We start from the raw sequence: 20,772 nt of genomic DNA, 5'->3' as shown, positions 1-20,772 counted from the left end.
TAATATCTTTGTCTTGTTATAATCAGTTGAATTCCTTGTTTGGGTTGAAAACGTGACTAGAATGTCAAGCAATATGCAAAGGAAAGTACATAACACCGGTAATAATTAGTTTAGAGTACAGCTGTATGTCGATTTACAACAGGGAAACAATTCCCACTATTGGGAAAAACAGATCATAAATCAATTAATGACACGAAAACACATTTTAAAGACTCTGAAATGCATCCGGAAACTGAATGCAAATCCTAAACCATTTAATTTCAAGTATATGTTTCTGATACTTTCACTATAACATCAATATTTACCATGCAGTGTGCTGTGATACACAGCAGACCGTGTTCATTCTGCGTGTGATTTATGCTAATACAGGATTAGCTAATCTTCTGCATTTACCTGCTGTAGTATTGCATTTATCTTGTCAGGAAATAAGGCAATATAGAAAGGGTTATACCCTGGGGCTTATCTGACCCCCTTATGAAACGAAATGCAGAGATTCTCTGACAGCAGTGTAAGTGTTTGGGGAGTTTGTGTGGAGAGCAATAATAAATATCCAAGCGGAGAGCAGCTATCCGATAAAGAGCAATCCTCCGACTGTGAGAGCGGAGCGCTGGAACAGCCAAACCAATCTTCCTCTCTAATCGCCAGTCAAATCCCCTTGTTTTCACACTGATATGCAATTCATTAGTACGCTAGAGCGAACTGAAACCCACTTTTCTCCAGCGCTGAGGACTCATTGATTTACACAAGGGCGGTTAACTCCAGTGGCTTATCAAAACTTATCATCTAATGAAATAAATTCATAAAGCAGGATCCTTGCACAAATATCAGTCTACCGGAGATAAGATAGAGGCATAAAATGTGCGCTGGCTTGTGAAATAGTGTCATGGTGGTCTCAAAGATGGTGAATTGTAATGTAGTCCCTGGAGATGAACTCTGCGGGACTCATTTTCACCATCCAGTGATCACTGTCTGACCAAGCAATTACCTTCATCAACACATTTATTACAGACACGGACACTCATGGATGCTAACACGGCCACGCTGATGAATGGAAATACGCTGTCGGGTTTCTATGCATTGATTTATATGCCAAATCTGGTATATCACATTACAAAAATGCTAAATGGAAAACAAAAAAAGTAGAATAAAAGCATTCACTTGAGTAAATACATTTCTAATGTGGGAGAAAGATTTTTACAGTATCTACAATGGAAAAACATTCACAGAATAGTGAAGTCATGTGACTAAGTAATTTAATACATTATAAAATGATCAAATTAAATACAATTAATTAAAATGTAATAATGCATTTTTTTATATTATAACAAAAACAATATATATATATATATATATATAGTTTTTAATGATTTTAATTATTTGTAAAACTGATCTATAAAGGACTGAATTTATTCAATTTAATAAGATAAAATAAAATGTATTATTTTATAAAAACATTATGATAAAAACTATAACAAATATATAAATGATAATAACAATAATAATCAAATATTTATGAATTAATTAATTATTAAAAATATTTTTTTTAACTGCAATACAATTAAACATTTAAAATATTTATAATTTACATTTTTTTTAGAATTTGAATTTAATAAAATAACAATACAGTTTTCATTTAAATTAAAGCAGTGATGATTATTTTTTATGATATTTAATTTTTCTGGAAAAATAAAAATAAATATAGAAACAGCTTATAAATGGATGGCAACAGTGGATGCAGAGGAAGCAAAAAAAAAAAATTTGATCCCCACACCATTTGATCTGAATTTCTGTTCTCTTTCTTACAGAGTAAAGCTCATGCACCTGGGAAACTTCAGAAGGTGATCTAGCCCTCCTGGGCAAAAGACAAAGTCAAAGACAAGTCCTGTCTATTCCCTCAAACGGCTGAGGAGAGCCAAGTCCAACAGCCAACAGACCACCCTCAGAAATGAGACGAAACCATTGATGTTGATATAGTAAATCAAGTCTTCACACTCCATTTCAGGAAGCATCAGAGCCAGAGGACAAATCTGGACATCAAAGTCTCTCAGCATATGGTCCAAAAGACCATTAAAGAGAAGTTATGTATGTAACAGTTAAAACTACACTTCTATTATTCACAGATTATACTGCGGCCTGACACTGCGCTGGCACTTTGAAGAGTTCTAGTCAGGGTAAGTGAAGAACTGTGATCTGTGGTGTGAGGTACTTACACAACACTGTGCTTGCCCAGGACTCTACGTGTTTGCCAACAGCAAATAACAACGTGTGCCCTGTTTGTGCCATCTTCTCTGGGCAAACAAAGCACCCTATCATCACGATGGCAGTGTTTGGAGATCAGCGGAGTAACCCGTCAAACAGAAAGTTAGGGAATAATGACACAAAATGTCACTTTGAAACTGAAATAACCGCTTACAGTCACATTTGCCAAATGTCTCTGACTATTACTGAAGATGAACACTGTTCACTGCCAATCACCCTTAAAGGGACAGTGTTCCCAAAAATCCTTTACTATTCCAAACCTGTATGACTATGAAAAATCAATAAACATTCTGGGTTCCATATAGAACCTTTCACTGAACAGTTTTCGTAGTTTAAAAAACCTTTTGTGCAATCGAAAGGCTCTATATTTGTTACAGGAAACATTAATCCCAATAGAAAATGTTTAAGAGTTTAAGAAGGAAATATAAGAATGTTTTTATATGTATAATTGTATTGTTTATTTATTTATTTCTCAGAAGAATGTAAGTCCTACAGGTTTGTGACATGATGGTGAGTAAATAATGAAAATGTATATTATTTTCTGTGTATATAATTTGTAAAAAAAAAAAAAAAAAGTTTGCTATAAAGCCAGATAAAATTCGGTTGCTTTGTAATTTAAAAAAATAAATAAATAAATGTCACTTGTGTTTACAGGTCTAAAATTAAAATAAAGACTATGAGGTTTTCAAAAAAGATGCAAAATCACAAAAACAGTTACTGAAATATCAACAAAAACTGAAATTAATATGAAAAACGGGAAATATAGAAAAACGAATTCATAATATTATAATAGTGTCGATGCTAAAATAACACTGATGTGTGTAAAATACTACTTTATCTGAATGAATGCATTGTATGGACAAAAAAAACTACATTTCTGGGGGGTTCTTAGAAGAAGAAGAAAATATACAGGTTTGTGACATGAGTATTTAATACCATTTGTGTGTGTGTGTGTGTGTACGTGTGAACTATCCCTTTAAGCATGAGATGGTTCTTGCTGTTTTCCTCCCCGTGCGGATCTGGTGTCAGACACTTCAGCATCTCTGGGTGCTGGCATTAGCTGGGTGCGTGCCAGGAACGCCAGAGGAGCAGGACACCCGGAGGATGGCTCTTCTGGGATGAGTCTCAGCTGGCAGACCCACAAAGACTCGCCAAACACAGACTGACACACAAACACACATGCAAACATTCACATTCTTCGAGACGCGCACACACACACACACACACACACAGACCGAGCCGTTCTGAGAGTTGCCAGCTGTCAGACGTTCTTTCATCAGACTACAAACCACCTGTCTTCTTATCTTCTCCATGCAAGCACAGCAAGCTTCTCAGCTCTGTCTCACTCCTGCTAACAAACTCATGTTCTAAAAATGCTTTCCAAACATTCCAGTTTGGTTGTGGGTATATTAAAATGTGGAGTTTTTACAGTTCAAAATGTTCTAATGCAAGTGCAATGTTTTGTGCTGGTTATCATAATGCTCCTAATGTTCTAACAGTTTATTTTAAGTCAACAAAAAGTAGAATTCAAAGGCTGAAATTGACCGAGTCATGAAGTGTGAGCACATTTCATGTGAAATATTTATGTAAAATACAGTTTGAATATAAATGTAAACAATATATGTGCATGTGTGTGTGTGTGTGTGTGTTTATATAAAAGAATTATAGCATTAAATAAATAGCATAAATTATATATTTAATAAATGTAATAATATTTAATTAAAAAAATTATATGCTTATGTGTGTTTATGTGTTCGCATGTAACTATATATTTATTTTTTTATTATATATTTATATTATATTATAACAAAAACAATCATAATATATATATATATATATATATATATATCTAAAAAAAATAAAATTACATTTATATATACGTATATTCATTTAAAATTAAATTCACAATTAAAAAATTTTATGATTAGTTACAATCGTAATAAATATCATGCTTAGTTCACGCACATCTACAAATACTAAAAGTTTCCTAAATTATAGCAGTGTTTTTGGAATGTTTTTGTCCCAAATCTTGGAGCACACGTCCATCTACATTACACAACTGCTCTTATCTTCCTCTGCCGGTTTGTTTTCTTTCTGTGATTGCCTTTGAACCGTGTGCCAGGCCGTTTCTGGGTAATATCCCACATGTTCTGACAGTGGGTTGATTCAGATGTTTTTTGTATACAAGCATTTGGGGCGGGATGGTTAAAAGGAATGGCACGGTGGTCATGGGATCACGGAGGGTGACGGAGGGGTCGAATCTTGTTGGTCCTGACATCATAATAAGATAAGCGATGGCCAGTCGAGGGTGGTGTCTGTTGGAGGGTCAAGGTCTGTGTGTTTCGCCACTCTATCTCACCTCATTTTTCTTTCCGCCATCATCTACTGTTTGTCTCTGTGTCACGGAGCGTTTACGTGCAGACAGGATGAGAATTGCCAGACCAGGACGAAAGCGCCAGCCTGGAAAGGATGCAAATAGACCTGGAATAACTATGTGAACGCAAAAATGGACTGTTGGGGGTGGAAGGAAGGTTTCCCAAACAAGTCTTTAGTGGTACATGCCGTTTAGCGAAGCCGGTGGGGTCCGTGATCTGGGTCTGAGCGGGTCTGAGCGAATAGGGATGTGATCTAGACGGCTGTGCTAAATGCACCATGAATGGCAACTGGTTCCGGCTGGTTAAATAAAAAAAACGAGATGTGCAGTTTCCAGGTAATGGAGGTGTAAAGTGTGTATGACAGGTCAAGCTAATGGGCCGCAGCTCCTCTGAGAAAACACACGCACCTCTAAATGCACAAGACGGATGCAGCCGCCAGCTGTCGATGAGAAAGCAGGATGTGGAGCTTATCGGAAGAGACTTTCCAATGAGAGTCAGCAGATTTGGGGTTGCTAGGGCGCTAAGATAAATGGAACCTTGGAATTTGGTGAAAATATGAATAACTCTACTATGCATTAACTTTAATAAGCCAAAAAGCATTCTGTTTCTAAATAAATAAATTAATAAATATAAAAAAGTTAAAAATAATAATAATGTTAAATGTTTTTATACATGTATATTTAATATGTATAATAAAAATAGTATATATATATATATATATATGTGTGTATATATATAAAAATAAAAATAGAAAAACATAGTGGTCAATATGGCAACTGTAGGAAAGCCATACTTTTTATTTAAAATGAGTGAGTGACATATCAGCTGTCAGTGTGATTTAAGCTAATAAACTAATAATAAACCAGTTTATTTTAGCATTTTTTATTTTAAATATGTTTTCAGTTAACATTTTTTGGTTTGCCTGACTAACCTTACTGTATGTGCGTTGAAGTCCAGATGAAATACAGCAGTAATAACTATCATATGTTACTTCTCAACTGTTCAAGTATTGCAATCAAAGACAGGAGTTTACACACTGTAATGCCTCCAAGCTAACATATTAAACACGCTAAACATGAGCTAACAGGTTTTCTCTCTTTTTGTTCCTCGTTTTCCCTTTCAGAACTGCTGCTTCGCAAGTGCTCAGACATCAGTCAGGTCCAATCCACCGAGGTGGACACAAATTTACACGCCACTTATAAACCTTGGGGGGTTGTCTGATTGAATTCTCTTCACTCGCGTCCAACTGCGATTAACTTATCCCCTCCTCCTCCGCCGGACGTCCTTCTCCACTGCCCCAGTGCATCTCTGTCAGCCAATCAATAAGCTATTATGGCTCCCAAACAGCAGGTGAAATGAACTTATAAGAGTACCTGCAGACTCGGCACTCTGGTAATCCTGTTGGAAAGGGTCTAATGAGGGAAAGCGGGCCACGGCAGAGGTGCGTTTCAATGACACGCACGCACACACCTGCAACAAAACCTGCAGCTGTGCTGGGAAAGCGAGGAGTGTCCTTCAGGACAGCTGCATTGCGGTGCACAGAACTGCGGAGGAGCTCCAACAGTTCCCACCGGTGTTTGCACATATTTCTGGCATTCAATTTGCATAAGTTCACTGCACTCGGTGGCCCTGAAAACCACAGTACACCAGGCACTACACTTATTGTTTGTGCTTTAAAACTGCGGTAAGGTTGCCCATGTTAATCTATGATTTTACAGTGGTAACAATAACTTTAAATGGTATTCTAGCTGAAACTGTGGTTCAATGACATTTTTTCAAAGGCAAATAAATGTATATGCTCCAAAATGTGGTTGCAACTTTAAAAGACTGTGGAAATAATGAGATTGGTTCTTCTCATTCAAAGAGTTTTTCTTTATTTTCATGACTATGAAAATTGTAGAGTCACACTGAAGTCATCGAGGGCTATTTGAGCAAGAAGGAGAGTGATGGGGTGCTGCTCCAGATGACCTGACCTCCACAGTCACCGGACCTGAACCCAATCCAGATGGTTTAGGGGTGAGCTGGGCCGCAGACAGAAGGCAAAAGGGCCAACAAGTGCTAAGCATCTCTCGGGAACTCCTTCAAGACTGTTGAAGACCATTTCAGGTGACTACCTCTTGAAGCTCATCAAGAGAACGCCAAGAGTGTGCAAAGCAGTAATCAAAGCAGAAGGTGGCTACTTTGAAGAACCTACAATATGACATATTTTCAGTTGTTTCACACTGTTTTGTTATGTATATAATTCCATATATAATTCCACTTGTGTTAATTCATAGTTTTGATGCCTTCAGTGTGAATCTACAATTTTCATAGTCATGAAAATAAAGAAAACTCTTTGAATGAGAAGGTGTGTCCAAACTTTTGTTCTGTAATGTATGTATATAAACACACAGAGAGCTGCTTAAATTAATTACAAATTGTAGATAGTAACAATCCATTACATTACAAAATTTAGGTAATGTAATCAGACTACTTTTTGATTACTTTTAACGTAACTTGTTTATCAGAATGATTTATACATGATAATATTGCACCATGCTGATATTAAAATGCAAAGAACATATATTCCATTTCTTGTTATTAACAACATGAAGTGAATTAAGCATTAGATTCTGTCAAGGTTTCCCAAACTGGGGCTCGAGAAGGAATTGCAGGGAGGTTTGTGAGTTTAATGAAAAGCTAATAATTAGTTAAGTCATAAAAATGTAAAATCAAAATAAATGAAACATTTTGTTTACCTGCATGCCATGTAGACATTTTAGTATGGATTTATTTATTTTTTTAATGAGAAAGATTAGGGAGAATCAATGATTATAAAATAATTTATTGCAATTTTGTGAACACATGTAATCAATAACCAACTAAAAAAGTCTGATTACGGGTAATTCTTTTGAATATGATATACATACATATACATACATACACATATATATATATATATATATATACATATATATACACATATACACATACATATATATATATATATATATATATACACACACACACACACACACACATATACATATATATATATATATATATATATATATATATATATATATATATATATAATTTTTTTTTTTTTTTTTTTGCATATGGACATGGCAGTTTTTAATAACATCTGACATCACTGTATTTTTATAGGAGCTAACAAAAGAGATGTTTTAACAGAGTCTTTGTGCAAATACAGGATCCAAAACCAAGCTCTTCTTAATTCGTGCACACTTCTCCGTCTCATAGCCTGACACACTGACCCTCAAATCACTACCATCACCTGATCCGCAGGCACTGTTCAAATTAAATGAGTCCAGTCACCCCGGGCAGATCCAGAGAAACCTTCCCCAAAAGCCCTTCTCAAAGCTTCCTTTCAGACAGCTCTCTCATCTTTATCCCCCTTCCATTCAATCATTTCATCCACGTTCTTTGTGTCTTTTCTTTATGGTCGCGCGGTGTGGGGTTACGCAGGAATGTTACAGTTTCACAGCCACACCCAGCTCAGAGGGAACGGCGGCAGGCGGACAAAGGAGCTCGCTGTGAGTGTTTGTGACATTTTCAGACAGCTCGTAGAGCTACTACAGCTGCTTTGACAGTGATTTGTCAATTTCACCTCTTTCCTGCAACAAGAAGCATGGCGATAAGGAGTCCGGAAACATGAGAAGAACCTGTAATTCGGCATTTCTAAGATTTATCAACCTATGCAAACACCATTAATCTATCAGTCAAACCGTAAGCGATGCGACTCGTGGATCTAACTAGTTGAACGACGTCTGATATCTAACGTAGTGCTATAATTAGGATTAGTTTTAGTTAGTGATGCTCTTTTTCAAAGCTTCATCGGTTTGTTCTGTTTTGATTTCATTTGTGACTCTGAAACTGTTCCAAGGTCAGAGTCAGGCCATGTCGTAATGTCCTTTCCAGAAGGATTAGCGCCATAACTGAAGTGCCTCAAAGAGCGCAAAGCTAAGCCAAACGCACCTCTCCTCTGCCAGATCTCTATCTGGGGGAGGGCTTCGAGCTGACCTCGCCATTCAAACTATTACAGCTACGTGTGTGACAGGACAGGACTGTCCCTGTCTATTCATTTGTTTACTCTCTGTTGGTCTTTGACTCTTCTGTGGGGGTCATGAGCAGCAGGACTTGTTGTGAGGGCACTTCAAAAGCTCTGTTATAGGCTACAACGTACAACGACAAATGTTCTGAATTTTCGATACATAAAATGCAACCTCGACCACATTTGAATCAGATTTTTGCTGATTCACTGCATCGGTTCATGAGAAGTTTCATAAAAAGCTCATCCATTTAAAAAAAAAGTGTTTCACGTGGCTCCAGGGATGAACAAAGGCCTTCTGTAGCGATTTGATGCATTTTTGTAAGAAAAATATCCATATTTAAAACGCACACGGAAATGCAGTAGAGAGAACAAAACAAAACAACGGTCAGTAATTAGAAGTACAAAACGAGGATTTGTAAAGAAGAATGTCGGAGGATTTCGATATAAGCCAAGAGGAGACTGGTTTTCCTTTGCTAAAGTAAGGAAACTATGCTCCTGTTAACACTGGCGCACGCACAAAGCTGACCTCATACGTCATGCTCCCAGATCTGCTTAGTTTACAACAGTGAGCGCAAGCTAGATTAAAGTGATTATAACGCTTTGAATATGGATATTTTTCTTATGAAAACGCACCGATTTGCTACAGAAGGCCTTTCTTCACCCCCCGGAGCTATGTGAGACACTTTTTTTTTTAACTTCTTATGAACCGATGCAGTGCAACACCCACTGAGTGGCATCACACAGCTTGAAAGATTAAAGACAATTTTTTAAATAACTGATTGGATTCGTATGAAAGAAGAAATTCATAAGCCCCTTTCACACTGCCATTCCGGCAAATACACGGGTAAAGAGTTCCGGCAATTGTTCCCGGGTCGCTAGATTTGCACTTTCACACTGCCAGTGATTACCCAGAATATGTGCGTGCTTTCACACACAATCCGTGAAGATCCCGTAACGACACGTGACATCAGTGCGTGACGTGCAATGTACGAGTGAAAAAAACATTAGGCAAGTTATACTTTCACTGAAGCAAGCAGACGATCTCTGCGTCAGCGCGGAAAGTGAGGAACTAACTGATCTCGGCTTCATTACAGTTTGCACATATTTTTTCGTCCTAAACGTTGATCTTCCTTCAAAACAGCCAGTAAAAGTGTCGCGAGATAACGCGCGTCATCACTTCGACACGGCATTAGATCTGGCTTTTGTTCACACAGCGCTTGTCCTGGGTTGAACCCGGCAATGTTACTAGGTCCCGGGTTCAATGCAAGAATCAATCCCGGGATGTGGTTGCTTTCACACAGAAGGCAACCCGGCAATGTTCCGGGTCCGACGTGCAGTGTGAAAGGGGCTATATACACCTAGGATGATTTCAAGGTGAGTAATTTAAGGGGGGGGGGGGGGGGGTGAGCTAACCCTTTAAACTAAATAAATAATGCGAGTTTCAACTATGCAATATTTAAAGTATGTGAAATTTAAACTTACATTCATTTATAGTTACATTTTACTTTTTTGCATTAATTATTTGTATTAATTAAAAATGAAATATCAATAAATACATTAAAAATCCAATGCTTATACATTTAATATAGCATATAATATAAACAAATAAAAATAATATTTTATATGATTTCACATTTATTTATAAATGTTTTAACTTTTTAAAAATGTGAAAAGAAATGTAGAATTTATTTAATCATGTTGTCAGCTAACCATATAGTTTATTTATTAATTTACAAATTTCTAAATATTGTTTTTAAAATTATTCTTCTTATATACCAATAAAAACAAAAAAGTGCCATAGCTAGTTGTAAGTTAATGTTTTTATTCATGCACTAATAGTCTTCCTAAAATATTCTAACCATCTAGACTAACAGGTAACCAAGAACCACAATCATAAAAATGTGCTGTACTACAGAAAACGAGAGCAGGCGGCATGCATGAAATAGTTTGTCCTCTGAAAAAATATGTTGTTACGCTTGAGTTGCATCACTTATCCCTGAACTTTCCAGCAGGAAGTAACGAGCAGTGGAGTTTCCGATAAAAATACATGACACTTATAAGACATGAGCCCAGATTAAAATGAAAAAAAAAAAACCCCCAAAGAAATTGTTGCCTCAAAATCTCTGTTATTTCTCATCTTCCAAAACTTGTTAATCCTTTCTGGACTCCACTAGCTGATTGAAAGGCTTCAGGCAAAGGCTTAACCTTGCTTTAATAAACGCTTAAGTGTAGCGGAGCAGGACAACATCATAAAGATGTTTCAAAAAATAAACACGGGAAAAAGAGAGAGAGAAAAAACACTTTCCTCTCAGTCCCAAAGGCCATGGGAGACTCTCAAATCAGAAGTGGGGGATTAGAGACAGCAGCGGGACTAATACTTGGGCCCTCCTTTCGAAGGGGGGGAAGATTAGCCCCCGAGACACACTTCCTATCTGGGCCTCTGACCGAGAGGGACTGTACAATCAGCCGAGTTTATCGCAAATGGAGTTCAGCCAAGAGGAAATCACTTTGAATCACATGGGTCGTATCTACAGGCTCTTGCCACAGGAGGACCAAATAGTTTTGGCTACGCTGTGTTTATCAGGACGGGCGCACGGGGCCCAGGTGGGGCGGCACTCGCTGCGTCAGCACGATCCCTTCAAGGCCGTACTGGATGTGTGAGAACAAACTGAACCGCTGAAGGACAGAACTCTAAATGAACCCTATAAAGAAATCCTAGGACAACTATAAAGACTTTTTCAGGAATTAAATGCCAGATTTTAGCCATAACAATTTCATAAATAAAGGTTGCATGCTATAGGGAACGATTTGCGCTAAGCCATCTGGTTCCAGAGGGATTTACCTTGTATTTGTGGAGCGCCGTCCATTAAATGACCTCAGGAGAAGTTATCTCCACCTGTCTGAGGATGCAGCGCATTTCCTGGGATCAAAGCAAGTCTGAAATGCTTGGTCATGTCGAGGGCCTGTAATTACCACCCATGTGCACATCTACCTACCTATCCTCCATTTCAAGCTAAGCCCAGATGCCCAGAGAAGATCAACATCCACCATCTGTTCAAACTATGCGTTTTTTTTCCCCCTCAAACAGCTCTAACTTGTTCGGTTTCTTTGCAGGCTGAGGATTTTCATTGTTGCTTCAGTGTTATCTATGCAAATGTGACACGATTCACAATATATTTAGGCAACCTGAGTGTTTAACGCCAGTATGGAAGACACAGGTACATATTTCCAGTGTAGACTAAACAAAGGCATCATTATCAGAACTAGTCAGAAACAGAATGATTTCTTCACCCAAACTGTGGGACAGATACAGAAAGATGGACAGGTCACAGTCAGCTAGAGGCGCAGGCGTCCAGTGTCAGCGTCACCCTGACTGTCCGGACCTGTTACCCTCACACAGCAATCCATCCTGAAGTTGTCATCCATCCGTCCAGCTCTCGCCACCGCTCATTACTGCGGTGAACTTTCCGACCCTACTTCCATTCGTCCATCTCCCCTCGTCCATGAGCTCAGCAGTGGGAGATCTTTGTCTTCCACAAAAGCAGAACAAAGCCTTTAAACACCTTCTGGCCATTACTTTATCTTCTAAAGACACAGTTCGCTGGTTTTCTGTACAGTTCTCTAGCCCACTTAGTGAGGATTTTCTAAACCTACCAAAAAAGGTGTTTCAACCTTTTATTTTTTATTTTTGGAGCACAACAGCTGCAATAAGGGATGCATCAAATCTAAATTATGTCAAATGATAATAAACGGAGAATTAAAAATGGTGAATTTTAAAATAATTAAATATTTATAATACTTGATTTTGATCAATTTAAGCTAAATGTATACAGTTTAATATACTTTTTTTAATATACAAATCATTTTTAAGGTATGGTTATGGTCAGTAATCCATAACTAATGATAAAATCTTTATATATATATATATATATATATATATATATATATATATATTATTATTATTAATTTATTTTTTTTCTGAGTAAATTACATTTACATTTATGCATTTAGCAGATGCTTTCATCCAAAGCGACTTACAGTGAATTCAGGATATACATAACAAAATGGGTCCAATGACAACTAAATGTCCAATATTTAAACACAATTATTATTATTATTATTATTATTATTATTAACAATAATAAATAAAATATTCTACTTTGTCTGAATGCATGTAAAAATAAGAATGATACACGAACATTTCAAATAAACTATTTTAAAAATGCTACGTGAGTTCAGGCATCACAGCATTATAAAGTATGAAAATTCTATAAATGGCTAATTTAGATATTTTCTGAAGATTATTCTTAACCGAAATGAGCATGCATAACTAATTATATAATACTGGCCAATATAACTAAATAATAATAAGAAGAATAAATCTCTAATATTAACATATATAATATCAATTGTGCATTCCTAGCCGAAAATTCAACCAAACTTCAATATCACACATCTCCAACTTTGTATGCCACTAGAAATGAGATGCTGGAATCACATGACTGAATATGCATGGCAGATGTTGCATGGTTCGGGGGCCTGAAGCTGAAGCAATTAACCATATTAATGCTAATCAGGTCGAGTACAAAACAAGAGCTAGTGTGGATCTCCAGAGAGATGAGAGCATGATACAAGGGAAAAACCAGGAAGAACCTGCACTTATCTTCTCTGGTCTCTATTTTATTTCCGTCCATCCCCCAAGGGCTGTCAGTAACTCCCCTCAGCGCTGTAATTAAACATCTTAGATTAGTTTTCCTTGTAATTTCTGGGCATCTGCAAATAGTCCCCGTGACGCTAAAGGAGAAACACACCCACCAGCCAATTAAAGAGAGCTGGTTTGCGACGATTACCCATACTAACATCTCAAAAGCAGATGTGAGGAACACTGTCTTCCTGCTCTTCTTTGGTTGGGAATACACCTCATGCATAGTAGATTTTCTGCAGGAAACACTATGCCGTTTAATTATTTTCAGGGAAAAGGCCACTACTTAGCTTACCGCCAAGTCTGACCGCCAAAATCTGCCGCCTACGTGTCACAGTTGAACATAATTGAATTAATTTCCGAAATGTCAGCAGAGGTATGAAGAAAGTTGAAAGGATCATGAGACTTAATTGCACTAAAGAATCAGGAAAATGGATTCCCAAGGGACCTGAAACCCTTGTCCTCTTTAACTTTAATGCAGCTCCCTCTTATAATAACTTAATGAAACAAATACTCTCATTCTGCACAGCTATTATGAATTTATAATGGAAACGGGTTGCTTTGAATATCAAAGGTGGTGGGGGCACACAGATGTAGCGGAGGGGAACATCCCTTCAGAGACCGAACGCCAACGGTCCCCCTCCGTTTCACAGACGAAACATCAGACTTTTTGTCTGTCACGACACCAGCTCCTCCTTCAGCCAGCCAAAACCTTTTTTTCTTTTACTGTTAAGAATAATACAGAACGTAGAGGAAATTATGTGAAGAATTTGCTTGAATGGGACTTGGAAACGCAACAACCTAGATTTGAATTCGCAATGCTCACATGACTGCCACAACATAGTGAAACTGTGCTAAATGACTGTCCACATAATTCTGAATATAGCACTGCAGAAACCAGTAATCAAACCTAAATTCAGCATCAGATTGGGAACAAAAAACTTTGGGATGAATAGTTTTAAACACAAATTAATAAGTCTCTCTTAGCCCAAGACTAGAGAGCGCTATAGACCGCTCCACACGTCCTGACGGGGTTATCGGGGTCTGGCGTATACTGATCCACATTTCCACCGCAGCCCAAGAACTGGAAGAGTACACTATAATTAGAGGCTTTCCACATGCTGCAGTTATTTAGCATGCTAATAAAGGACAGAGCTGACTCCTCAAAAGTATTACAGGTGAAAAAAAAAAAGAGAGAGTTTTGGGGAAAGGTTTAGTTTTTATGACTCTCACACTGCAAAAATGTGACGACTTAATATTTTAACTTCTCTATTTTGACTTCTTTTCCAGTTAAATGATCTAAAGGGGGGGGGGGGGGGAGAGAGAGAGAGAGAGAGAGAGAGAGAGAGAGAGAGAGAGAGAGATCCCTACAAGATAGAATAACGTTCAAAAGTTTGGAATTGTAATATTTTCTTATTGTTTTTGGAAGAAGTCTTATTTGCTCACCAAGGCTGCATTTATTTGATCAGAAATAAAGTAAAAACACAAAAACTGTGAAATTTTATCGTAATTTAAATGAGCTGTTTGCTATTCGAATATATTTTTTAAATGTAATTTCTTTCTGAGATGCAAAGCTGAATTTTCAGCACAATCCTTCAGAAATAATTATTATACGCTGGATATGCTACATTTCTTTTTATTTTCAATAGTGAAAACAGTTGTGCTGCTTAATATTCTTGCATGAACGTATTTTAATTTTATTTTTTATTAATAAACTGAAAAATCCAAAACGATTTTTGAAAATTGTTTGTCTACATAATGCCTTCACAGTCACTTTTTAAAACCAGTAAAAATACTTACAACCCCAACTAATTGAACTGGTTTCACACTGTAAGTAGTCATAACAATAAAAAGACACATAACCACCCGTCAATCTTTTAACAATCTCTCTTTGTCATTTATGCGGGTCCTTAAACTTCCTTTTCTTTGATCGCCATTTTACAGCTGTTTTTAGAGTGCAAGAAAACCTGCGAAACACCGGTCTGTCATTCTTGAAGATGCAGCCTGATACTAAGCATTACGCAACGCTAGCCCGGAGCCATCGGGGTGAACAGTGAGCTCTTACGAATAAAGCCAGTCCCATCTTTTCTTGCATTCCTCTCTCAATCTTTGTTCCTCTGCGAGTCATTATACTCTAACAAAGCGTGACACATGAAGCATTATAAGCCTCCGAGTTTCATATTGAAAGGAAAACATGGAAACAAAAGGGGCAAAATCCAACTTTAGGGACATACACAGGACATACAGAGCAGAACGAATGCCCGGATTGACTCATTTTACCTCCGTACAGAGCCTCTACTGTACGTGAAGTTAATAATAAACCACGACAGATCTGTGCTAAACGTCGTTGCTGGCCAAACACGGCTTGTTGAAAGTTGTATGCGATTTATGTTCCGCCGGGTGTTGGGCGATCGTAAAAGTGGGATTATTAAAACAACTTTAGAAAAAGGATAGATTGTGTACACAGTGTTCTTGTAAGAGCAGGTTAGGCAGAGCAAACACATTTTGAGGTCTTAACTTCCTTTTCGGCGGTTTTCTTGGCAAACAGCAGGTCTGACATTCCTTGTGTCAGTCTGAATAAGTAGGTGAGTGTTGATATCGGTGAAGTGATAGATTTCTCTCTGCCTCCGACACTGGCCGTCTGGCTTTGGATGGAAAAGGGGAGTTTAGGCAGGAATTGGACTACCTTCCTGTCGCAGGTTTCCATCATGGTTGCCTGAACGGGGTAATTACATGCGTGGCGGCGGGGCAGGGGGGCGGAGGGAGCGGACAGGCAGCGAGGGTTTTGAGCTTTGCCACTGTGTCATTATGGTCCTGTTTGAACCTTATTCAGAATAAGCAGCCCGAGCTTTTCCTCATGTCGGGCCAAGTCGTCCGCCCGCCTGCCAAGCCTCTTGTTTTTGTTCTTGCAAAGAAAAAAAAAGAAGGCCTTCAGAACAAATAACATACAGTATATCACCCGCTGCTTGATTTACCGCATGATATTTTCTCACTTTTTATTCTCTGAGCTCACATAATTTCCCCACCAACTTCAACATATACAAATTTATGTTTCTGTTTGACCAGCACTGGCCTACAGGAGCTTACAAAAACACGTGTAACGCTAACTGTATTAACCATGGTATTTCAATTTTTATGATATAAAAAACGCTTTCAAAACTCTACATTATAAATTGTATTAAATAAAACATGATATATACTTATTGCATTTATTATATAAAATGCAAAAAAATATATATGAAAATACTAAACAATTAATAGATTTTTTAATGTAGGCAAGAGCTACCTTACATTTCTACAAGGGTAAGGCCAGTTTTTCATAGCAGATCTTAAGAGTGAGAAAGACATGCCATTGGTACACACTACACGAGCGACTCGCCCCCCTCCGGGTCCAGCACTGACTCGATTAGATTACAACAAGAGGCTTGGTGACAGCTCCTAGGCATACTTGAAAAGCGGTTGATATCCGAGATCAGTCCTTTCAAGCTTAAAGAGAGACGGTATGTAATGCATATCACGTCCGAGGTCAAGGAGAATCGCTGAAAACCACAAGTTTTAAGTAATAAGCCCATTTCAAGTATCTGCTTTGAGCCTGTACACAAAAACGGTTTTGTGAATGCTTTTTAAAAAGGATACAAATCCACCCCGTTGATGCACAACTCCTCGAATCAAATGAAAAAAGAACAAACTACAAGGATCGGACAGACTACGCCAATCGGACAAAGAGATAAAGCACAGATTAATAAAGCATAACAGATAAAGGTAACCACTTCCTTGTAATCTCTACAGTAAATATCATAAACTGTTGTGAGCTCATTTATGGTTTTTATAGCTCACGACCACCTACTAAGACTATTACTACACCTACTTTTCTGATCTCTTCAGGCCATCTGGCCTGTTTCCTCCATCAGGATCACCATGCAGGTCCAGTGGCACAGTCACATCCTCCCCATCTCCAGCGAGATTATCCGACCCACTGAGTACATTGAGACCCAGAGACCCAAGAGGAAACTGGAAACGCTTTCTATTCAGCTGGAGAGGCTACAGGCTCTCTTATATTCAGTTCTATGCCAGGAAAGTCACAAACACAAAGCCAAATTAAGACTGGCCTGTTTTCAAACCGCTCCTGGAAGACGATACGAATCATTCGGAACTGAACCGCTAGGCCTACGTTATCCAAGCACATCTGAACTCTTAATACTGCATGCTATATGTAGACACCCATAAACTGCAAAAACCTAGCATGATTAGAAACCAGCCGAGCACTTACTGGCTACTTCCAGTGAGGCGTTGTGGCTAACCGCTTCTCCCAGGTAGTTACGGGCCACGCAAACATAGGAGCCTTCGTCGGGTTTGCTGCGACGGCCGTGTACGATACGCAGGAAGAAGAGCGAGCCGCTGGGCAGGAGCATGCGGTGGGATCGAGGGTTGTCCCGGTCCGTTTCCACACGCTCTCCATCCTTGTACCACTCCACGGTGGGGGTGGGTCGCCCCTCAGCCTTGCAGTTTAGGGTGGCCGGTTCACCCTTGGATACGATCAGGTCAGAGGGGTGTTCGACAATGCGGGGTGCGTAGTCTTCCTGCCGCAGACGGGATCCTGGGGAAAATAAAATTATAATAATTAGAATCTAATAAAAGATTAGACAGACAGACAGATAGCTAGATAGATCAGCCAATCACAATCATGAAATCAATAACACTGTGGTATACATTTTAACATGATTCAGGAATCAAATGGATAGGCAGGTTCCTCAAGTTTCCAAGGCTTGCTCATTTATGCTGTTCTGATGTACAAGCACAATCAATATTCAAGCAATATTAATGACAATCAATTTTCCAATGAGCTTCAGGTCAGATGAGATTCCGTTTTGTATCCTAATGCAAATTCAATACAAATAAATTGCGCTGCTGACTAGATCCAGATGGATGTATCCTGATATTTTCATGTCTGAACATGATGACTTAACCGGCTAAACTAAACACATGATGTCATGGGGATGCATTACAACACACAGTTATATACACACTGTTACCCCAAAATGAATTTTCGGTCACCATATGATCACCCTCACCTGTATGATTTTCTTTCTTCTGAGGAGAAAAATGGTGACCAGAGCTTGTTGAACTTGTTGAGCTTTGTATGTGCTAATTTGTCATGAAATTTACTAGCAATTTCTTAGTAAAAATGGTTTCAACACCAAATTTTTCTCAGTGTATATGTGCAGATTTTCTTAACTTTAGCTTCTCTTAAATGTTGTAAAAGTCGCTCACAATTGGCTTCCATTCAATGTATGAAAAAGAGCAGCACTAACACCTTTCAAAGAAGAAAGAAATACATACATGGTTTGAAATAAATAGAAAATAAGGGTGAATAAATGACAAAATGAACCATTCCTTGAAATTTCATGCAATTCCTGAAGCAGGTGTTGGTAACTTCCTACGAACATATTGGTGTGGCTTTGACGATCCCAAAAGCTCTTGGAGGGAACCAAGCCCTTCATTACTGAAATCTCTCTGTTCTTTGGACTGCGGCAGACCTGTGCTTAAACCAAGCCACCGTCATTTCAGTGGTGCGCCACTTCCCTGATCAAAGTCATGAAATGAGAGGGCTGTAAAGTTAGGGATGAGGGGGTGTTTGGAGGAAAAGAGAGATAAGAGGCATTACAGAGAGACACACATCAGACAGCTCCGTGGATGTCTGGGTTTGTGTGTGTGTGTGTGCGTTTGAAGGCTGGAAGTGTAAAGGAAGCACAGTCACTGCATAGGGAAATACAAAAGTAGCTAAAATTGGAGACTGCCAATCTGCCTTTCTGGGCTTAAGTCGTTTGCTTGTGTTCAGAGACCAGTGAACTGCACCAGTAAGACCTGGTTTATATGCAAATGAGGCTTGCATCTTTAATGCCTAACGGCTACAGTATAGTGTGTGTGTGCATCTCAACACTGCCCTTTGGAGTCCATTCAGCCCCAATTAAAAAGAGCTAAGATTAATTGGCAGCACAGGGTCAAAATTCCTTCATTCATTCAACCCACCGGCTTTCCACTCGTTTTTCATCCCATCCCCCGTTCCCTACATCCAGCTATCCCTCCCTCCGGCCCTTCTGCTGAAGGACAGCTCCAGAAGACAGCGTCTGTGAGCGTTAAATCATCCCTAACATCAGCGCGAGTTTGCGCGGGGTAATGCATTCATTGATTTGCATGTTGCTGAGAAGAGTGGTTGGTTCTCGTGTTTACAGAACGTGTAAATATGTAATGGGAAGATAATGAGCTGTGCTTTCTGACGAATATGAACACACTGCAGGCCCGCAGGACGATACACTACCCGTACTTTTCTGCAAACAACACAGAGCGAATGCATAATGGCTATTGTCTGCCAACAGCCATGTGGAAGTATTGTTTATGTACAGAAATTATCTGATATTGTATAAACAAAAGTACTATTATTATAATTAGTCTAAATCCATAAAATGAATAAGATAAAATGTTATATATAGACATCTTATGGTCTAAACACGACTGACTTTTTTTGCACACAATACATAGCGTATAGCTAATAAATAAAAAAATAGAATAACAAAGTTAAAAAATACAACAGTTCAATATTTGGCCACTTTATATTATCAGCACTGACTGAAAATCACAGTAGCCATGCTAATATTGATATTATAAATTTATTTTCACAATCAATCCAGTTTTGACGTTTATCTGTGACGCAGAATGAACAAAGACATTTTCCATTATTTTAAAAAGCATTTAATGTCAATACTTGATTAAATGTTGCAGCCAATAAGTGTTTTGTAGCAATCCAATAAGTGTTCAATCCAATAAGTGTTCATTATATATATGGGCAGTATATCAGCCACCTCTCATTCTCTAGATAGCCGCTTCAGTACTGGCTATTGAAAAACCCAATATGTTTGTCTATAATAAAAAAAGGATGAATATTGAAGAATGGTGACAGAAAAGGAGATTTATAATAGAGTAAGAAAAAAATAATGAGGAAGAAAATGGCTCAGGGTAATCTCTCAGATGGAGCGTCCGAATATTAAGTTTGCTTCTTCTATCCTGTTAGAGCAGTCTGACTTCATCTATGCTGGCTGCATACGCTTAGAGAAATATCCAGTCGGAGAGAAGAAAAACTACCCTCCTCCTCCTCCTCCTCCTCCTGAGGTGCTCATGAGTCCACTCACAAAGTCAGAAGACCTCACTACATGCAATATTCCCACTGCACTTTGAAATGCAGAAGCTCCGCTCTCGCTCTCGGCAGACCAGCCGTACTTCTTTCTTTAATTTATTTTTTTTTTTACAGTGGAATGCTGCATATGCTCAATAATGAGAGGTACCACTGAGGGCGGCGCCACGTTACACGGTGAAGTATATTTAAA

General features: G+C 38.3%; 1 protein-coding gene and 1 long non-coding RNA gene across 7 annotated transcripts in view; one reads left to right on the top strand and one right to left on the bottom strand.

Moving 5' to 3' along the window:
* Window positions 1-20,772, bottom strand: part of robo1 (roundabout, axon guidance receptor, homolog 1 (Drosophila)) — a 257,538-nt gene that overhangs the window by 119,529 nt on the left and 117,237 nt on the right. For all 6 annotated transcript variants that reach the window (XM_052575870.1, XM_052575869.1, XM_052575873.1 and 3 more), the window contains one exon: window positions 17,661-17,987. In XM_052575870.1, coding sequence (XP_052431830.1) covers window positions 17,661-17,987 — 327 coding nt within the window. The remainder of the gene's footprint in view (window positions 1-17,660; window positions 17,988-20,772) is intronic.
* LOC127972409 (uncharacterized) lies at window positions 4,599-7,197 on the top strand. The gene is made up of 2 exons (XR_008157084.1): window positions 4,599-5,181; window positions 5,758-7,197. It is a non-coding gene; the product is annotated as an uncharacterized LOC127972409 (long non-coding RNA).

Source organism: Carassius gibelio, chromosome B15 (assembly GCF_023724105.1).
Source record: "Carassius gibelio isolate Cgi1373 ecotype wild population from Czech Republic chromosome B15, carGib1.2-hapl.c, whole genome shotgun sequence".
NCBI lineage: Eukaryota > Metazoa > Chordata > Actinopteri > Cypriniformes > Cyprinidae > Carassius > Carassius gibelio.
Note: the sequence above shows the minus strand (reverse complement) of the source record. Positions and strands in the feature narration are given on the sequence as shown.